Here is a 22,315-nt window from a genome sequence, read left to right as displayed (position 1 = left end):
ATTTATCATTTTCCTAAGATCACAGAGCCAGTTTAATAGATTTATGTTTCAAAGTCGATTTTTAAAATGGCTTGGAAAACATCCTATGTTGTTGACCACATAAATTTCAAATTAATATATTTTTTCAGCCCCAAGAATTTGTTTTGGATCACTTTACAAATGGCTGCTTTTGCAGTTATTCTTAGAAACTATACGAACTGAAATACTGAAATTTTATTTAAGTCTGGGAGAAATTTTTCTTTTTGATTATATCAAAATGGACATTATCTATGGAGATGAGTGAGCACCCAGAAATACCATAGGAGTTATGTTGGGTCACAATCACTGAATAAAGTTCATTCACTAGTTCAAAAACAAAAAATAGCTCTTTTTCATTATCAGCCCTCTCTGTGGGATAAACAAGACCTTATTAAATGAGGGTTTGAGAATGAGTCCTTGGACCTGAGTTTTAACTGGAACAGCCATGTTGAATGGCGCTGTAACCAGGTTCTACTTTTTGGAGTGATGACTTCAGATATCTAACATTTTGGCTATTTTATTCAGTATTTCTTTGGGATACTTAGTATGTGTTAACCTTATATGTAATGCATAATCCCATGTATCATTTTTTTTAATAAAAATATTTTTTTAATAAATTGTTTCATCCTAGGGTGAAATATGGAACCACTTATTTGAGACTTGAATCTGCTTTAGTGTTATTTGAAATTCATTGTTATGAGATCAAGCCATATAGAATAATTTTACAATAGTTCTACAAAGTTATTAAGTTTATAAGGAAGATTCTGAGCCAGTTTTAACTATTACCTTTGACACATTCTTTGTATCTTTTCCCCTGTAGATAAACTTTGTTTCCTGATTTGACATGCACATTTCTTTTAAATCTTATTGAATAATTAGTGGCCAGACTGATGAAATAATTGGTGATTTTATTGTCCTTTGGTGGTTTTTTCCCCTGAAACTTTTGAGTCTTGAACTTTTAATTGTTTTCAGAATTAATGTCTTTTGGACGTTGAAATTGGGTTTTACATTGTAAATGGCATATAGTACCCAGTTTTTAGAATATCCACATTTTAAAAAATGACATTGCTTGTGATAGTTTAAGGGACTACTTGAGGGCCTAATACGGTAGCTGGTCATTCTTATAGCTGAAAACTTGGTGTGATAAACAGGAGTCTGACCTGGCCGTTGCCTTTTCTCATCTGCAGGTGTGTGTGGTTTCAGCGCAGCATGGCTGTGGTCATCCGTTTGCAAGGTCTCCCAATTGTGGCGGGGACCATGGACATTCGCCACTTCTTCTCTGGATTGACCATTCCTGATGGGGGCGTGCATATTGTAGGGGGTGAACTGGGTGAGGCTTTCATCGTTTTTGCCACTGATGAAGATGCAAGGCTTGGTATGATGCGCACAGGTGGTACAATTAAAGGGTCAAAAGTAACACTGTTGTTGAGTAGTAAAACGGAAATGCAGAATATGATTGAACTGAGTCGTAGGCGTTTTGAAACTGCCAACCTAGATATACCACCGGCAAATGCTAGTAGATCAGGACCGCCACCTAGCTCAGGAATGAGTGGCAGGGTGAACTTGCCTACAACAGTACCCAACTTTAATAATCCTTCACCCAGTGTAGTTACTGCCACCACTTCTGTTCATGAAAGCAGCAAAAACATACAGACATTTTCCACAGCCAGCATAGGAACGGCTCCTCCAAATATGGGGGCTTCCTTTGGGAGCCCAACGTTTAGCTCAACTATTCCGAGCACAGCCTCTCCGATGAACACGGTCCCACTTCCACCAATTCCTCCAATCCCAGCGATGCCATCTTTGCCGCCAATGCCGTCTATTCCCCCAATTCCAGTTCCTCCTCCGGTACCTACAATGCCTCCTGTGCCTCCTGTGCCCCCAATTCCCCCAGTCCCTTCTGTGCCACCCATGACCCCACTGCCACCCATGTCAGGCATGCCACCTTTGAACCCACCACCTGTGGCACCTCTACCTGCTGGAATGAATGGCTCTGGAGCACCTGTGAATCTGAACAATAACCTGAACCCTGTGTTTCTGGGTCCATTGAATCCTGTTAACCCTGTCCAGATGAACTCGCAAAGCAGTGTGAAACCACTTCCCATCAACCCTGATGATCTGTATGTCAGTGTGCATGGAATGCCCTTTTCTGCAATGGAAAATGATGTCCGAGATTTTTTCCATGGGCTCCGCGTTGATGCGGTGCATTTGTTGAAAGATCATGTAGGTCGAAATAATGGGAATGGATTGGTTAAGTTTCTCTCCCCTCAAGATACATTTGAAGCTTTGAAACGAAACAGAATGCTGATGATTCAACGCTATGTGGAAGTTAGTCCTGCCACAGAGAGACAGTGGGTAGCTGCTGGAGGCCATATCACTTTTAAGCAAAGTATAGGACCTTCTGGACAAACCCATCCCCCTCCTCAGCCACTTCCCAGGTCAAAATCGCCCAGTGGGCAGAAAAGGTCAAGGTCAAGATCACCACATGAGGCTGGTTTTTGTGTTTACTTGAAAGGGCTGCCATTTGAAGCAGAAAACAAACATGTCACTGATTTTTTTAAAAAGTTGGATATTGTGGAAGATAGTATTTATATTGCTTATGGACCCAATGGGAAAGCAACGGGTGAAGGCTTCGTAGAGTTCAGGAATGAGGCTGACTATAAGGCTGCTCTGTGTCATCATAAACAATACATGGGTAATTGCTTTATTCAAGTTCATCCAATTACCAAGAAAGGTATGCTAGAAAAGATAGATATGATTCGAAAAAGACTGCAGAACTTCAGCTATGACCAGAGGGAAATGATCTTAAATCCGGAGGGGGATGTCACCTCTGCCAAAGTCTGTGCCCATATAACAAATATTCCCTTCAGCATTACCAAGATGGATGTTCTTCAGTTCCTAGAAGGAATCCCAGTGGATGAAAATGCTGTACATGTTCTTGTTGATAACAATGGGCAAGGTCTAGGACAGGCATTGGTTCAGTTTAAAAATGAAGATGATGCACGTAAGTCTGAACGCTTACACCGTAAAAAACTTAATGGGAGAGAAGCTTTTGTTCATGTAGTTACTTTAGAAGATATGAGAGAGATTGAGAAAAATCCTCCTGCCCAAGGAAAAAAGGGGTTAAAGATGTCTGTGCCAGGTAATCCTGCAGTTCCAGGAATTCCCAATGTGGGAATGCCCAATGCGGGATTGCCCAGTTCAGGAATGCCCAGTGCGGGACTGCCTAATGCGGGAATGCCCAATGCAGGAATACCTGCTGCGGGAATGCCCAATGCGGGAATGCCTGCTGCAGGAATGCCTAATGCAGGAATTCCCAGTGCAGGAATGCCTGCTGCGGGAATGCCTGGTGTGGGAATGCCCGGTGCGGGAATGCCTAGCGCAGGAGGTGAAGAGCATGCCTTCTTGGCTGTAGGATCTAAGGAGGCCAACAGTGGGCCTCCATTTAACTTTCCTGGTAATTTTGGTGGGTCAAATGCCTTTGGACCACCACTCCCTCCTCCAGGATTAGGAGGGGCCTTTGGTGATGCTAGGCCTGGAATGCCTTCAGTTGGAAATAGTGGTTTGCCTGGTCTAGGACTGGATGTTCCAGGTTTTGGAGGTGGACCAAATAATTTAAGTGGACCAGGATTTGGAGGGGGCCCTCAGAATTTTGGAAATGGCCCTGGTAGCTTAGGTGGCCCCCCTGGCTTTGGAAGTGGGCCCCCTGGCCTTGGAAATGCCCCTGGGCATTTGAGTGGCCCTCCAGCCTTTGGTCCTGGTCCTGGTCCTGGCCCTGGCCCAATCCACATTGGTGGTCCTCCTGGCTTTGGATCTAGTTCTGGAAAACCAGGACCAACAATAATTAAAGTACAGAACATGCCCTTCACTGTGTCTATTGATGAGATTTTAGATTTCTTTTACGGTTATCAAGTGATCCCAGGCTCAGTGTGTTTAAAGTACAATGAAAAAGGTATGCCCACCGGTGAAGCTATGGTGGCTTTCGAATCTCGGGATGAAGCCACAGCTGCTGTCATTGACTTAAATGACAGACCTATTGGCTCTAGGAAAGTAAAACTTGTATTAGGGTAGCTGTTCACATCATTCTTCATAGGGTAGATATAGTCTTCATAGTGCTGTGATTAATGCATTCAGATTGTTTTTCTAGTGTTTCCAGGTTAGAACCTGTGGATTGTTTCAATTGCATATAGATTGGTTTCCATGACATAGAGTGTTGGTTGACTGTTTACAGAAGACTCACTACCGAGATAAACATTGCTGTATGTTATAGTAAAGCTGTCTCGAGAGAACACAAAAATGATTTTGGCATACCATTAGAGAAACCATTTGTAAAACTCAAATGACCACATAAAGCTTATCAAGGAGTCTAGATTGGTTTTTGTTTTATACCATATGGATGAAGAAGATAGAAATGTCAATAGAGCTCATTAAGGGTGCTCTTGCCAGCTGCTGAAAAATAGAAGCTGGCTACTCTTGGAATTTGGTTCAAAGCTGGACAGATTTGCTTTGTTATAGGGTCAAAGCATTGTCTAAAGTTCTCGTTTTCTTTTAAAATTGAATAAAATCTCTGTATACAGATTCACTGTATGTACCTTTATTGCTTCTTGAGGGTTCTTGCTGTATAGACAGTCCTGCTTCTGAAGTTGCTGCTTTGTTTGCCTCATTGACTCATTTGTAAATGAGCAGAACTGCTTTGTTGTTGTTTTTCTATTATAAAACTCCACACTTGGTTTCTGCTATAACCTTGAACTTTTAATTTCTATTGTCACACTTAAAACTGTGTGGAATAAGACATTTGCCACAAAAGTAAAACAGAGTCCTCTACCTACCAGAGCCTTTTTGGTTTGACCGCCGAGTTGTAGTTTAGTCAGTTTAAAAATCGTGCCTGTTGTTTGGACGGCATAAAAAACCAGAAACCACTTTCAGTAATCATTGTTTAAGATGCCTAAGTTGAAATCCTGCCCAAGATGGACTCTAATGTTCTGGCAATTTCCTCCTGTCCCAAATTTATCTGAAATGACTTATAAAACTAAATAATCGTCCATTCATAAGAAAGCATCATTATATATAGGTTTTTTAAATTGAAGTTGCAGTTGTTAGTTTTGTTAACTATTAATAGTGTGATAGGAAAAGATCCATAAACTAGCCCATAGATTGATATGTACTTAATCCTGTTACTTGGAGGCTTTTTGGTCTAGTTGATTGATCAGGAGCCTGTTTGCAAAAATTCTAAAGAGTACAAGTGCCGCTGTTAGAGGGGAGAGAACTGAGACTTCTTGCCCTTTCATACTTTGGCATTCAGGACACTAAGGCAGGAGGACCACATGGGTTCTGGTTGGTGAGTGTCCTTGTCATGAAAACATTTGCCTTACAACGTCCTACTCACTGCCGCAAAAGGCTCTACTTATGGTTACTTTTCTTAAAATGCTCTAAAGATGTGTCACATATTATAAACGGAATGGGAGATTGGTGAGATATCATGAAAAACAAATTTGTCTTTTACATGGGCCTCTGTCTTGGTTTGAAACATCCCCAACATTTCCTACAAATCAATGTACTTGTAAAGGGGTCAGCCTTTTAAAAGAAGTATTTTCTGTTTAAGAAAAATAGTGCCTTTTTGGTGTTGCAATTCAGCAGAACGCTTAAATACAGCGTCTCTTGTAATTTAGAGTTAAGAATGGCAACAGTTTCATTTGTGTGGTAAGATTTGGAAAGCCTTTTCATCACTACAATCTTAGAGGATTGACAGTACAGGATTTTTTGTTTAGGGAAAGGATTATTTAGACTTTCAAAGACGAGATGGCTGTGTTGTGGGTCTTTTGGTAATTCACGAATACAAATTTGCTTTGACAGATCACTAGATAATTGCCTCCTCAACTAAAAAAGCAATATGTTTATATATGCTGTTCAATTTAAGTTTTCTGTTAAGTAATCATTTCTCATTCCAAAGACAGAGAGTGCAGAAAACTTCAGCACTGCTTGGGAATCTTATTTCAACTGCAGATTTTTTTCCCAATTGGAAAGCTATTTTCATTTTAGAAAAATGGGTTGTTTGAAGATGAAAGTCTTTATTTTTCACAATTTATTTTGGTTATGTGTTCATAAATTCTTATTAAATATTTCATATACTTCATTGCAACTACTTTGTTATTCCTACATTTTAGATAAATGCTAAAAAGGAAAACTTGATTTCATTGTTTACCAAATTAAATAAATTTAAAAAATAGTGGTTTGTGTAGAAATTGGAGAGAATTGTGTTTCATATTTGGTCTCACAACAGTGCTTCTCTTGTTGTGAAATGTAATTAAATACTTTGCCCTCTGGAACTTGATTTTTGTGTATCTAAGACTTATTAACATAGTGCTAACTGCTAAGCATACTGTTCATCTAGTTCTGATTGGAGTTTGAGTTTTTAAAAAATTCTTGAAAATATGTTCTGTGAAACTATTCATACCTCTCTTCCTGCAAATTTTCTCCTAAGAATAAGGTTTGGGATGAAAATTTACATTATTTTCTCATTTGCTTTGTATGGTATGAAGGATTTGTAAAGCTTTGCTCAAAGTTTTGTGCATTTGTTAACACTATCATGATGTTTTCAATCTTCTGTGTAAACTTTATTGCCTGTTTTTGGTGACTCTGACATTAATAGAAGAGAAACTTTTAGATTTAGTGGGTCCCCCCTCCATTTTTTTTTATGTTTTTTATATTTTTTTTTAGTTTAAAGGGTTAGTGAAATCTATAAAATGTATTTTATAAATAAGCAAACTTGTAAACTTTTCTTGAACTTCAGTGAAACATTTAGTTCCAAAGCAACATTTGGAGGTGTGTTCTGTGTGCACTGTAGTTTGGATGTAGAATTAGTGGCTTTTTTTTTTTTTTAACAACACTATTAAGTGATAAGTTTCTAGTTTTGTGCTTCAAGTTGTCAAAGCATTGATAGTGGAAATTCCATTAGGAAACTTTATTTGGAATTTCAGAGAGTAATACTCAGTGTAATTAGGTCAGTCTTAACCCACTGGATGAAAATATAGGGCTGTGTATGGAAGTAAACAGACATACATTTTGGATGGAAGTACCTTGGATGAAAATAAGGATGCACAAAAGCCTTAATCAAGCTGAGTCCCTTTTATTGGGTTCTGTCATTGTGTACAGGTGTGGGTCAAGTGTTTAAAAATGAATCCACCAATCAGTTGAAGAACACTTTAAAAATGAGTAAAGAAGATGTAAAATTGCTGCTAGTTAAATTTTCTGGAAGAATTTCTGGCAGTGATTACTTTAAAAAATTATTTCCCACTCTTGCAAACATTTAAATTGTTTTACTGGCAGTTCTATAGTAGTACAAACTTTAGAAAGCAGACACAATAAAATGACTTATTGCCAATATGGCCACAACATTGCCAGCAAAATACTGCCTTGGCTTCATTCAGCAGAGACTCTTGTTTTTATAGATGAAGTCTTGAATATTGTTCAATAAACTTGTCACGAAATAAAACAGGCTGATGCTTTTAATGCTTTAACTGCACAGACGTACTCTATTGAGCTATACCATTAGATATTTTGGGGTCTTTTAAAAACTCCTGAAAATATTTTGTGCCTTTGGAAACGTGGCTTTGGTGATCTTGGAGATAACGATTGTTGCTTATCCTTGTCTGCTAATGCTGAAGTATGGAAAGAAGAGGATACCTGGAACTGCAGGGAGGAATCTTGATTCTAGGTCATATCTGTGGTATCCACTTTTTCAGACTTACTATGTGTGTTTTGCTAGCAAGCCACTTTTTTAATGTGGACTGAGAAAGAACTGGAAACCAGATGCTCCTTTTCATGAAAGGAGTCTTAAAGGGGGCTGTGAATTTTTTTTTTTTAATGGTTAGGAAATGGGAAAAGAAATATTCAGAATATATTGTCACTTGCACATATCTTTAAAACTTTGTTTTCCTTCTTTGTTTTTGCATGAGTATGTTAGGTATTTGAAGTGGGGAAGTGGGGCTAGAAATCAAAAATATTGCTGGTTTCTGACACTGATGCTCTGATTTTGTCCATTCCACGTTTGTTCAACTTCTGGAAAAAAATTAGCAAATAAAAAGTTTGCATAAACTCCATAGAGTCTCTTTAAAAAACAAAAAACTGAATTGGAGTTGCAGAGAAAATAGCGGGCTGTTCCTTTTAACCAGAACTCTTGAAAAATGTTTATAACTTTTTTCTTTATCTTAAAAGTTTTAGCCTGAATTTGAGTTTGAATTCCCAGCTTGTTTGAGAAAGTTTTAGACTAGACGTAATAAATTCCAGATAGTTGCTGAGCTGTTTTTAAAATCATGACAGTTTGACTAAGCATTTGAAAAATTACAGAATGAAATCAGCTGTTTGGAATATCCAGAAATATCTAGAATGGTCTTTACCATCTTAAAAGGGTGGACTGTGTGCTAATATGTCTCCTTTTCTTGCTCAGGAGAGATTACTCAATTTCTATAACTCACGGTTGTCTGCTTTCCATTGTTTTACAGCAAGTAATTATCTGTCAATTATGTACATTTCCACCATTCTCCTTACTCCCAAAAGTGGAGTTTTTATGGGATATGGTAGACTCCAAACTTAATGGCTATTCTTTTTAATTAAAAAAATTGCTTGATATTCCGCTTCTTCTTTTTAGCATGGAATCTGGTAGATGACATTAACTTATTTTAAAATGCTCTTGGAAGAGTGTACTCTGGTGGTGGCACAATCCTCTGATGCTGTGGTGACTTTAGGGAACCTGTTCAACCAGTAAGCGGGCTCATCTCTTGTTGGTGCCTGCTTGTGTAAATCTTAATTCTTCACTGTGCTGTTCTTGGATTTGTTATTGGTGCCTTAGCTATTTTGTGCCAGAGGATCTCATAAGCATATGGCTCCTTTTTTGCATCACCGTAACTAGCAACTAGCAACCAAGGCACTGCTTTTCTACATACTGTTCTCCTACTGAAGGGGAAAAAGCCACCTGGGGCAAACATTCCAGCCCCAGCGACCAAAGGGCAGCACTCTTAAAACTCCGGAGAAAGGAAAGTAGTGCTCATTAACCATATTCCATAAACTCTGTTGAGAGCCCCAGGAACCTCTCGCCAGCAAAAATATTGACCATTAGGTCATAGAGACTAAGCAAACACCAGCTGTAGAGAAGTGGGTAAATAGCACAGCAGAACATTGGAGTTGGCCCTCTAGCTGCTCCAGACATCTGGACTCGGATTTTAGCGACTTAATAGTCTCTTATCAGTTTTCCTAGTCAACCGATGGCTTGCCGTTTCATGTCAAGCAAAGGAGGTGGTGCCTATTTGGGGAAAATAGAGCCATGACCAGGCAGAGAACATAATTCAATATGGACAGAGTCAAAGATGTTAAATAATCATAACACATCCCAGTATTCCAGTATCACACTGCTCCTTGGTGTTCGATTCCCTATTTTGATGCTGTCAATTTTCCCCTTTTACATGCTTATACAGTAAGCTTGCCTAGTAACCAGCACTATTAAATTTTACTTAGACTGAAGCCCCCTCACCGCTCTCTGTAACCCTAACTTAATTGAGTTGGAGTGAGTGTGAGTTCACCTACCGCTCTTGATTAGTGAAATAAGATTTGTCATTTATGCATTTGCGCTACACATCAAATGTAACCACCACATTGTACAAGAAGTCACTTGTTAGCCCTTGCAGAGTGGGAAAGTCTTAAGGAAGTTCAGTTACTTAGGGTGGTCTTAAACCATACTAACAGGTGGTATTGCTAATTTCCTCTTTTGTCTTTTGTTCCGCACTTCCCTATGTGTTGGCTTGCAATACAAAAAATGTCATATCCTTTATACATAACTCCTTTCTGTGGTGTGGGCCCGGGAGGATCCCTCTGCTATAAATCTGGCTTAGGTGGTAGAAAGACTTGCATTAGTTGCATTACTCTTACTGAAGTAAATAATGCTAATCATCTTTGCGTCTCTGACCACTGAATTGGCAGGTTGGAACTGGAAACATATTTTACCGACAGTTTCATATGGATATACAGCCTAGCCATTTAACTCATGCTAAGTAAGTGTTTTGTGCAGTGTTGTGCATCTAGCACTTACACATTGTTTTGGAAAAGGGAGTATAAAAGATAACCTGTTCTTCAGTGTCTTAAAGACTAAAATGACTTAAAAAAGTCTAAAGACTTAAGTTTTAAATGATACAAGTGCTCAGTTGTGCTTGTATATATACAAGGTATATACTCATGACCCACTGGAACTTTCAATAGATAAAGGGATTCCTAACCAGTTGCTAAATGGTGGGACAGAAACAAGTGTAATGGAAGCCTTACGTGTGATCTCTTAACTAGGGTTCTTGGGGACACAATATTTGTTAGTTTAGTAGAATGAAATGATTGAGGCAACACAGTGGCAGTATCTCAAATTCTGCCTGTCCTGAGAGCTTTTAAGTTATCCCATAACAGCATAGCTTGAGGTTCCAGCAGCCTAAAGTGGTATGACTGAGCTGAATGGTCTGCAGGGCAGGCAGACAAGGCAAGCGTTGGTTCTAGGGATGTGTTGACCTAGCCGAAGGCCAGAATCTTTTCCCTTTTTAACAGTCTTTTGAGTATCTGCCAGATTACACTTTTTATAAACAAGCGGTCTAAGAAGACATTGATAAACACTTCAGAATTGTGAATTTCTCCTTCAACTTAACCACTTACATGCATAGTAGTTATGCATTCCTTTCTGGGCTTAGATACATTTCAAAACAGTCTTAGCTTTTCTGTGTAAAATGTCTACCTTTTAGTTCTTGTTCTTAACCAGCACTGTCCAGTAGAATTTTCTGCAGTGGAAGTGTTCTCATCTGCACTAATGCAGTAATTGAATTATATGTGACTAGTGGCTACAGTACTGAGCAGCACAAGTGTAGAGATCTTGGGCAGCACTGTCCAATAGAAAAAAGAATCGGTGTCATTTAAAATTTTCCAGTAGCCACATTTAAAAGGTTGAAACAAGTGAAATTTAAGGATATAATTTATCCCAGTAGATGTTAAATGTTACAATTTCTTTAAATATACTCAATACAAGATTATTGAACTATTTTACATTCCTTTTTTTGTACTAAGATTTCAAGATTCAGTGTATATTTTATAGCACATTATGACTTGAACTAAGCATATTTTAGGTGGTGAATAGCCACATGTGGTTCAAAACTACCCTTTCGGACAGCCCAGATTTACAGTATAAAAAAAGTTATTCCCTGTCATTTCTCTCTTAGTTCTGCCGCCTCTTTCAGCTGTTTCTTCACTTTTGGGTGTTCAAATGTTGTTGCATTCCTGCTCACTTTTATCCCTCCTGTTGTGTTTGCAGGTTTGTTTTTGAGAGCTTGCCTCAGTTACCTTTCTTATTCGTTGCACTGGAGGTTAACTAGGTGACAGCTTTATATTGTAAAAGCCCTGATCCTGCAACCAGCAGCAGCCACAGAGCTAGAATCTCCCTCCACCCACACCCCATCCACAATGGCAAGTGGGCAAATCCGCGTGTGTCTGTAATGTGTTTTTATTTTTCAAATCCTCATTTTAACTTCTCAACTTCCCTAACATAGAAATTCTGCAGATCCACCCATCTTAAGTTCTCCTGTGTATGCCTTGTAAATTTATTCCAGTGAGGGGGCTTACATTATCAACTGTAGGTAGGACTCAAGGGCTCTGGTTCTGCTGCTTTTGTTCATTAACTAAGCTCCTTTTGTGCCGTTGGTCACATTGCACACTGCAGATGCACAAGTTCTTGTTGATGTCCTTGTCCTGGAGATGCTGAGGAAGGTGGTCTAGTACTGTTGTCTCAGACATACACTGCAGGCAATAGAGGCAGATGTCTCATTTAAAGAACATGGATTAATACATAGATTCCAGCAGGGCAGGTTGAAGGCAGAAGTGACTGCCCAGTTGGTGTTCTTTGAAATTTGGGGTATAATTCATTTTCTGAAGCAAATTCTACTTTATGTGCTATATTCATGCTTGTAATTTAAAGTTTATTCCTTTGAAAAAATGTAATAAATATGGAGTACCACAGTGTCTCCATTCCTGCCTTGGCAGACAAATAACGAAAGAAAACGTGTGGTGGATGCAGAATTATTTTCGATCTGTGTGCGAAGTTAGTGTAGATGGAGGCCACATGAGCCCACTGCTCTTTCAGTGGCCAAGTGGGTTTTGGATTGAATTGGATTACAAAGTGTGGGGGATGTTGGTAAAATGGGTGGAAACCACATCCTCAGGGAGTCAAGTTGTGGTTCACCCAAGTTACTGTGTGTCCCAGGACTAATCATTTCCTTTCTCTGTCTTCAGTGGGATTAATAGGATTAATGAACAAAATGGGATTAAGTTAGATAATCTCATTATATCTGGTTTTAAACTTCTGTGAACCCAGCCATTTCATTTCTTTCTGGAAATCTGTAGTTAATTTGAACCTTGAATGAAACACCAGTGGAACTAAAAATATTGGTCTGGCTATCGCTTTATGGCTTTTCCTGAGTGATAGCATTTTCACATTTAAGCTTGAAGATTTCATTAGGAGAGGAAAGGGTCTTCGTTTCCCTTGCTGTTCCTTTCCTGCCAGTTAAGTTCTCTGGAGCAGGTAGACCAGAAATGTCAACCACCAAATAGGTAATTAAACAGTAAAAGGAACCATTTATGAGCACTGAACAGAGGAGTAGTCAACACATGTAGGGCACTTTCCACAGTTGATCCCATTTAAGTCTCACAACGATCCTGTAAAGTTGATGTTATTATTATCCCCACTTTACAGATGGAGAAATCCAGGCAAAGAGAAGCAAAATAACTTGCCCAAAGTCTCTTTGATAAGGGAAAGAATTAAATGATCATCTGTCTGTGTGACTCGAGGCAGAGCCCCTCCTTTCCTTAGCTGTTTCCTGCCTCTCCTTGACCTTTGGGGGTTGGGGTGCAGGGAGGTGCATGATGCCGTTGGCATCACTCTTCTCATGGATCCTGAGCCAGCTGGGGAAGGGGCTCCAGCCTTGTGCCCATACTCCAGTTGCTCATTTTGAAGTTAGAAGGTGGAGGCTTTGTTTAAGCTCATTCAGTCATGAGGAAAACCTTCCACTCTGATACAGCCTTATTTTGCTTTGAAGGCTGTGTGTTCCTTGGTTTGATTCCTTCCCCATATTCTCTCCTTAAGCTAGATTTCCTTTGGAGAGTTGGACACAAATGGTTGGATTTGCCCATATTTGGACAAGTCTTTTTGGGACATTGGCGTTGGATCAGTGGCTTTCAAACTTCTTTGACCGCAGAAATATAGCAGGATGAGAAACCCTGCGACCATTTACTATACCACATTTTCCCATTTTTCACTTTTTATGTAAACATGCATATCTTAAGCTTTTTAGTATTGCCAAGTACTGCATGACAACCAGACTTCTTAATATATGGATCTAAACCAAATTATTGTTTATGATTTTAGTTTATAAACACAATTTTAGTAGCCATTAAATGAATAAAGAATTTTGTAGTAAGGCTTTATCTATTTGGTTCAGCTTGTGACACAAGAGGACTGTCCCTTAGGCTACTGATTTAAATTTGGGGGATTCCTGAGTTACAGAGGGAGAGGCAGGGGTAGAAATACTTGTCCTCCTTCATGTCCCTTGATGCAGAGAAGGAAAGGAAGAGTGGTGGCGGTGGGTGTAATTTGTCTTTTCAATCTTACGAGAAGAGAGTATTCCATGAGTGGTCTTCTCCCCATTGGGAGCTTATGGAGACCTTCCTGATGGGTTTTCAAGATTTGATCCAGCATGTGAGCTGCTGCAGCGTGCCAAGGTAGGCAACAGGAGTGAGAGCATGGCCCTGGTTTGTGAATGAGTGATCCTGCCATACAGATGGGTGCTCTTTTCTTCCTCACAGCCTGGAAATAGGGTTGAAGGCTGGTGCCTTGCCTTGTTAGGCTTTTGGGAAAGGAGGAAGGCAGTGAAATAACTCCTGAGTGTGAAGGACTGATGAGTTTCAGCTCGATTGGCACTGAATTGAATCCATCTGGATCCAGGAGGAAAGATCTGTTCTTGGTTTATGAAGAGCCAAGTTAAAATCTCACAAGGTAGGGGTAGGGGAAGCCAAAGAAAATACAGAGTGAGTTACTCCAGGTTGGCAGACAGTGGGATTCCCTATCAACAGTTGAGTGCTAGTTAACTGGCTCAAAGGGGAAGGGAAGCCCTGATTTTAGCATTTGCCCGGTTTCTGTGGTTCAAACTTTTAAGGAGGCCACCTACTTAGAAAATTTGTTTACAGTCCTCTCGTAAACTATACAACCCTGCCCCAGCACACTACTGCAAGCCTCCCTCAGGTGTTTTGAATTCCCATTGTGTGCTCAGATCTGTGCCCTGTGACATAGATACTGAAGCAGTATCTTCTAAAGAAACTTGTTATTTCATTGACAGGCCAGGAGGGTAGTGTGGATCGAGTATAGTAGTCCCGAGTGAGAAGTTGAGTGCTGGAAAGATCATGACAAGGGGACATTTGAGAGCTAGACTTGAAGGATAATAGTAACAGCTAACGTTTATTGGTAATAATAGTATCTGAGTCTGTACTAAGCATCTTGCATACATTATTTATGATGATGTTCTTTTTTTAGAAATAGATAATACCTCCCACTTTACACATGAGGAACCTAAGATTTAGTGAAAAAGAATTCTGCCCAAATTGCATAGATGAGACATTTTGGTGGGTGTGTAGTAGTGTCATTGTGGCTAGAAAGGAGTAAAGCCAGTACTTGCAGCCTGGTCACTTCACTGCAGAACTCATACTCTTGCCCACTGTATCATATCACTATTAATAGAAGAAGGAAGGTTCTTTCAGTGGAGAAGGGTATAACTACAGCCCAAAGTCTTGGGACTAGATGGGAGTCAGCATATTTGAGTTCTAGTCCTCATTTTACTTACCCATGGATGTCTCTTTACCAAATCACACCTTTCCTCTTCATCTTGAATTGAGAATCAGATGATCACTCAGTTTCTTTTTATTTCTAACGTGAGTTTTAAGTTATAAAAATGAGAGTATAGTTTCTTTAAGGAGCAGTGGGAAAAGTATCCTGTCGGTATGAGGCGTGGGAAGCTCTAAGTTTGGCTGGTGATGGGGTAAGCAGAGGAAAGCAAGCTACAAGGGCAAATGAAAGGAATGAGACTCCCAAGTGGTGGAAAGCAGAAGCAGAAAAAGTGGTTGCTGAACACTCAGTTGTTTCCATTTGCAATTCCCCAGGTGGAAAGATGTGAATTGTGGGTGCACAGAGAGAGAACAAGCTAGTCTTTTGTATTGGATGTTCCTAGACTGCTCACTTCTCCCTTGATGGCTTTAGCATCAGGCCAGGGCTTTATTTGGGTTATTTCTGAGGATCCTTAAGTTACCACTCCTTTCTTTTAGCATTAACTTAGCAGTTATTTATAAAGCACCTGCTACGTATGAGTCACTGGAATGGAAATAAGACAAATCTGGTCCATCCCCTGTTGAATTTATAATTTGGTAGGGGGAATAGATAGTATGCAAGTAAGTTACACATTTTGATAGGTTTGTGAGAAGCTGGGATTTGTTGGTTGGAGTCAGGGAAGATTTCTGACTTCACCGTGGAAAACAGATGGGAAAGGACCAAGAGTGGAAATGGGGAGACCAGTTAGATGATTACAGACATCCAGGCAAGATGCGCTGATTCAGAAGCAAGTACACAAAAGACCTGACAAATATTAGCCAGATCTCTTGCAAAAATAAATGAAAAAATTCTTGAGATTCTTTTATTGACACACTTAAATCTTATATTTAATAAAGTTTTATAAAATTCCAATCTCTATAAAGGATACTGAAAATCCCATGAGATTAATGACCGTAGTTGAAAAGTAAATGAGATTGGTGTAAAGTATGTGGCTGTTAAAGGGATATGAGATAGAAGAGTGACACGGACTAGTTTTAACTGTAGAAAATTTCCAAATGGGCAGGTTTGGAGATGAAATTTAAAGGAGATAAACAGGATTTAGGAGAATAAACCCATGCATTTGAAAGTTTAAAGGCAATATGACTCAAAGGATGGAAAACTGCACATTATAAAATTAGCTTATAAGAAGCACTATGAGAAAGTAAAAATCAGATTTGTGAAAAAACAAAACTAGTTATCCAGGAAGCTCTGACCTCTCAGAATGAAAGCCAGCCCTGTATGCTTCTGAGACAGATATGGGCCCACAGCACTCCGATTGTGGTTTTAGTTTGGGCAGAGAAGAAACAAACAAGATTAGGACCAGCTGTGAAGAAGGTGGTTTTGGTAACAGACCAGAAATAGAAGGCTCTGGCCTACCAGAAATTGAGGCCTGGCACAAGAGGAAGCTCCTTACTCCCCCCATGTGTTTGACTCAGCTCAAAAGCATCTTTTTCTGGGATCTTTTAAGAAGTTATAGAGGGGAAGAGCCACAGGTCCAGTTGTTGTCTATGATCTTACCACCACAGTTAACTGCTGCTAATGCTCTTATAGTTCACTCAGAGTATCAGGAATAAACCTGTAGTCTTCCATTTAAGTTTTTCCCTCATCATTGTTTTATTTAAAAAAAATTCTTTTGATTGTATCAGGTCTCAGTTGCAGCACACAGGACCTTTGTTGCATCATGCAGATCTTTCATTGCAGTATGCGGGCTCAGTAGTTGTGGCAAAAGGGTGCTCTAGTTGTGGCGCACAAGCTTCGTTCCCCCATGGCATGTGGGATCTCAGTTCCCCAACTAGGGATCAAACCTGTGTCCCTTGAATTGGAAAGCAGATTCTTAACCACTGGACCACCAGGGAAGTCCCCTTCCATTTTTCTCCCACTCCCTAGCATTTTATTACGAAAACTTTGAACAAACAGAAAAGTTGAAAAAATTATACAGTGAATTCCCATATACCCACCGCTTAGATTGTATAGTTTAAATTTTCGCATATTTTACTACATCTATCCATTCCATAAATCATTTTAATTTTTGGTGCATTTCAAAGTAGTTGCAAGCATCAGCGTACTTCACCCATAAACATTTCAGTATGCCTTGAGTTGAATATAGTTTATGAGTTTTGGGACAGAGGGTTGATACAATTTACATATAATAAGATGAATATAACTTCAGTGTACCATTAGATGAAAAGGGCAAATACACCTGTGACTCACATTCCCATCTAGGTAAAGAACTTACATTCTCCCTAGAATTGTCTTCTGCCTCTTCACAGTTAATACCTGCTTTTCCCCTGGGCAACAGGGGAAGAACAATCACTATTCTGAATTTTTTTTGTAATAGTTTTTGCCTGTCCTAAAACTTGATAGAGTGTAAGTGCATTTTATGCTTCTGATTCATTCATGTTGCAGATATGAATAGTCTGTTTCTGTTTTTGCTGAGCAGTTTTCTCTTATATATCCAAACATACCGTTCTTATACTGATGGATACCTGGGCTGTTTCAACTTTTTGGCTATTATGAATAAAGCTGCCATGAACATTCATGTACAAGTCTTTTCGTGAACATAATGTTTTTATTTATTTTGGATAAAAGACTAGGACGTGGGTGCTCTTAGACTAGGTATGTGTTTGGTTTTCTAATAAGCTCCCAGACCATCAAAGCAGTACCTTTCACACCTTCGCTTACACCGTGTGAAGGTTTCACATCCTTGCCAAGATTTGGCGTTGTCAGTTTTTTTACTTTTAGCCATTGTGACGGGTAGGTAATAATATCTCACTGTGGTTTTAATTTTTATTTCCCTGGTAACCAGTGCTATTAATGACTTCTTCCTTAGATTATTTCCAGTTCATATGTTTTCCTTTGTGAAGTATCAGATCAGAATTTTTTTTTACCCATTTTTTAAGTTGACTTGTCATTTAACATTGAGTTCTAGGAGTCCTGCCTCTAAATTGTAAAGGCTAGTTTGTAGAAGAGTACAACTTCTGTGTTACTGCCTGACATTAGTTCAAATGGAAGAGGCCTGAAGGTTTGAGTTGAGCAGAAGCTCTTAATCAGTGAATGTACCTTTTAATCAGTGAATGGTTGAGTACCAACTAAGCACTAGTATTAAGGATGCAGAAATAATACCTACCCCTAGCTCCAAGGAGTCCAGATTATGAAGGTAGACAAAAATAAAAATTCTGATGTAATGGTTTCAACATTAAGTCACTAAATATTTGCTGAGTTCTTTCTATAGGATGGGTACTATTGTAGGTATTATACATAAAGAGATAGGCAAACCAGACATAGTTCCTACTCTAATACAGCTTATTTATTTTCTGGAGTATATATGGGGGAAGTATTCTTGCTTGGAATCTCCCATGGATGGAGGACCCTGGGGGGCTAGAGTCAGTGGGGTCCCAAAGAGTCAGACACAACTGAGCGACTAACACTTTCACAGGGGGGAAGATAGTGCAGAGAGGCTCTGAAGTGAAGAATGAGATGGATGTTGAGTGTATGTGGATCAGAAATGAAACCTGTCTGGAAGGTACATAACAAGATGATGAGTTAGGTGAGGGTCAGCTCTTGCAGGGCCTTGTAGACTGTGGTAAGAACTTTGGATTATTTTATTTTGAGCATTTTGGGAAGCCATTCCAGAGTTTTAAGCAGAGAAATGGCATGAGCTGGTTTCTGTTTGGCTGATGAATTTTGTGTGTGTGTATGCCTGCATGTGTGCACATGTATATACAGAAAAGCGGCTGAAGAAACTGCTGCAGTCATCCACAGGAGAGAGAAATCCGACCTGGGGAAGGTGGGCAAGACTTCGGAAAGGAATAATGTCATAGCATAACCATGGATGACAAGGCATTTGCTAGGGAAGAAACTCAGAGGTATCAGCAAGTGTGTGTGGCTGTGTGTGTGTTTGAGGATCAAGAAATAGCCTTCAATGACTAGTTGGGTCGGTGGTAGAATGACAGGAGGTAGAACAATCAGAAAAGGCTTTGAAGGTTGCATTATAGATGCAAAATCATCATGTTACACAGTTACTTAATTCTGTATAGATTGGTCCTCTAGAGTTGGGCCACGAGGTGGCTGTGCTAGGGAATTAGGCTTTGAACCTAAGGGCCGTGAGCAGATATATATACAGGGCTTCTAGTTAGCGTGGAGACTTTCAGGAAAGTGTCAAGGACGACTAGGTAAGACACTGAGAGGATGAAAAAACAGGAGGCAGGAAACAAAGCGGTCTGGAGTTATGTGCAAGGTGTTATGTGTGGAGGCTTGGGGTTAGGATATTGTCAGGAGGACCTGGAGGAGTGGATTGGGGGAAAAAGTTGAGTCCCTTTAAAAAATACAAAATAGTTTAAAATATTGAAATAATATAGAAGTGTCTGTGCGTGAGAGTTGCTCAGTTGTGTCCAACTCTTTGTGACCCCATGGGCTGTAGCCCGCCAGGCTCCTCTGTCCATGGGATTCTCCAGGCAAGAACACTGGAGTGGGTTGCGATTTCCTTCTCCAGGGGGTCTTCCTGACCGAGGGATCAAACCTGCGTCTCCTGAATTGGCAGGCAGATTCTTTACCACTATGCCACCTAGGTTGTTGTTTAGAAGTGTCTAAGAGTATATAAAATTACCACCTTTATTCTATTCCTCTGAAGTGTACCTAAAAGTTGCATTTATTTGGTGTGTCTTCCATTTTTTAATGTGACTGTATTTATTTTGCATATATATTTAAATCTATTGTGTATTCACATACAACTGAAGTTTGAAATGGGGTTAACTTTTCTTACCATTTTTTGCAACTTTATTTTTTCATATGCTACCAATATACTTCTGCCTTAATTGTTTATTTACTTGCTGCTCAGCATTCCATTGACTAATTACCGTAATTTACTTAGTCACCACCTAACTGATAGACCTTTAAGCTGTCTCACGTTTTCCACTTTTTAGCAGTAGTGAAATGAGCATTCTTCCTTGTCTCCGTACTGTGCGAACACTGCCTGAGAGAACGTGCAAAGTGAGAAGTGTGGGGTCCAGTTATGACCTGGGCTTAAGTTACAGTCCCATTCCCTTAGGGAGTATGTGTCGTTCTCTGAGATCTGTCCTGGGGAATCTGCAAAGCAGTGACTTCTGGTCAGAAGTCTAAAATCCACATTTTGGTGGCAATATTCAAAAGAACTAGGGCTATTTCTCCAGATTTTAGCTTGGGGTTCACTGCTTCCAGGTTTTAGATGGTTCTCAGAGGGCGATGAAATAAAGCTTTCTTGTCGAATTTTAGATTGAAGAAATAGGAATAATGTATAGAAGTGAGAATTCACTTGGGTTGATTTGGATAGAACTTGATAGAGCAGGACTTTCTGATAATTGAATTATAAGAGTGGTGGGTTTTCCATCATTGGATACATTCAAGCAAAGGCTCAGATGCTATGGAAGGACAGTATATGAAGCAGATTGAACTCTTAAAAATCATCCCAGTTTTGCTTGATAACAGCATTTGAGATGGAGACCGTGAGGCACCAAGATAGGAATAGCACTGACTGTGGGCTGGGTTGGGCAAGGGATTGACTTGAGGGTTGATTTAGGGGAGGCTGAGGCTAGAGGCATCCTGGGGTATAGTGCTGGGAAACCTGGGATGCTAGATGAGGCTAGGTGAGGGATCTGACCTCATCTGCACTCTTGGCACAGATGGTCTGCAGGTGTATTGGTCAGCGGGGACAGAGGGTTAGTGAAGAGTCTGAGGATAACTGTTATAGTGACTTAGGAAAATGGGTTTATATGGACGTCATGGTGATCCATGCAAGAAGATAGTGTTTCTAGCAAAGGAGATGGATGAACCGGAGATGCTTTGGTGCTGTTTGACAGCAAATCAGTTTAGACCAGGCTGAGATGGAAGCAGGGGCTGGAGATGGCCTTTCAGATTTCATGCAACAAATATTATCTAGGTGCTTGAGATAGAGCAGTGGAAAGAACAGATAAGTATCCCTTCCCTCATGGAGTGTACATTCTAATGGGGAAGACAAAGCATATAAATATATACAGTATGTTGGTGATAAATACTAAAGAGAAAAAAAGCAGGAAATAAGTATGTGATGTATCAGTAGAAGTAGAGTTGAAATTTCAGAATGGCCAGAAAAGGAGAACCTTTTCATTCAAAATAGAGAAGATGGTTTTGAATAGAGACCTAGAGACATTGTAAGGCAAAAGCAAGCCATGTGGATTAAAAGAGGGAAGAACCTTCTGGGTGTTGAGGTAGAAACAAGCATATTTGTGGAATGACAAGCAGACTGTGTGGCCGGAACAGAATGAGCAAGAGGGGTCAAGTCAGATCTAGATCTTTCAAGACCTTGTTAGTGTGTGCTTGTGTGTGTGCACAGTCACTCAGTGGTGTCCGACTCTGAGCAACCCCATGGACTGTAACTCACTAGGCTCCTCTGTCTGTGGGATTTCCCAGGCAAGAATACTGGAGTGAATTGCCATCCTCCAGGGGATCTTCCTGACCTAGGGATTGAACCTTCATCTCCTGCAGCTTCTGCATTGGCAGGCAGATTCTTTACCACTACATGACCTTGTAGGCCAACACAGAGTTTGGGTTTTTTCTAAGGAATGGGAAATCTTTATTGGGTTTTGGTAGAGGTATGACATGACCCGTGTTTTAACAGGGTCACCATAGTTGCTGTATTGAGAGTAACCTGTTGGTGTGAGGATGAGAAGAGGTGAGAATGGCATAGGTAGGCTAAGGAGACCTCTTAAAAGGTGACGCAGTAAGGCTGGTGAGAGGTGATGGGCTTGGACTAGGTTGTGCAAATAGGAGCTGGACCTGAACAGCTGATTAGAGGCTAGGAGAATCAGCATGAGGATTGTAACGCTACCTCAAGATGTAGATCCCCAGGGTTAGTGGGGAATCACTGAAGGAAGAGACTTTGGGAAGCAGAATCTGGATCACGGTTGTATTTTGGGCAGTGTTGGGCTTAGAACTCGGACTCAGGTCTGATCTGAGGCCAGTAAAGGCATCAGAGTGAGATTGATTGGTCTCTGAGAAGATCAAGTTTGGGGTCCAGGTCCAGGGAGCATTATTGGGATTAGGACCCAATTTGGGGCTGAGGACTAGTTTCGGGTCAGAGTTGTTGATGGAGGCCAGTACACTGTTTGTGCATTTTACCGTAATTTTCTTGGATCAGGGTTGGCTGTAATCGCCATCTCCCATCCCATTGAGCCTACCCAAGGGGATTGGAGGAGTTTGGAACCTATAGGGCCGTCTTTTCCTTAGGTGTCATGGGGATAGACACAGGCTCAGCCTTGCCTGGCTAAAGCTGACTGGCTTTACAAGTTGGGACCTACAGTCAGGGAAAGGTGGAAAAGGGTCCTCGGTGGCTAATTTGTGTCTTTTCCGACCCCCCCG

The 22,315-nt window shown here is 40.2% G+C and overlaps 1 protein-coding gene across 1 annotated transcript in view; it reads left to right on the top strand.

The window, feature by feature from the left end:
• RBM12 (RNA binding motif protein 12) overlaps window positions 1-22,315 on the top strand; it is a 38,309-nt gene that overhangs the window by 7,018 nt on the left and 8,976 nt on the right. The window contains exon 3 of the mRNA XM_010855017.1: window positions 1,206-4,077. Within this exon, the coding sequence (XP_010853319.1) occupies window positions 1,228-4,077 (2,850 nt within the window). The 5' untranslated portion in view covers window positions 1,206-1,227. The remainder of the gene's footprint in view (window positions 1-1,205; window positions 4,078-22,315) is intronic.

This window comes from Bison bison, unplaced genomic scaffold (genome assembly GCF_000754665.1).
Source record: "Bison bison bison isolate TAMUID 2011002044 unplaced genomic scaffold, Bison_UMD1.0 scf7180017864352, whole genome shotgun sequence".
NCBI lineage: Eukaryota > Metazoa > Chordata > Mammalia > Artiodactyla > Bovidae > Bison > Bison bison.
This window is presented reverse-complemented; position numbering and strand designations above follow the sequence as displayed.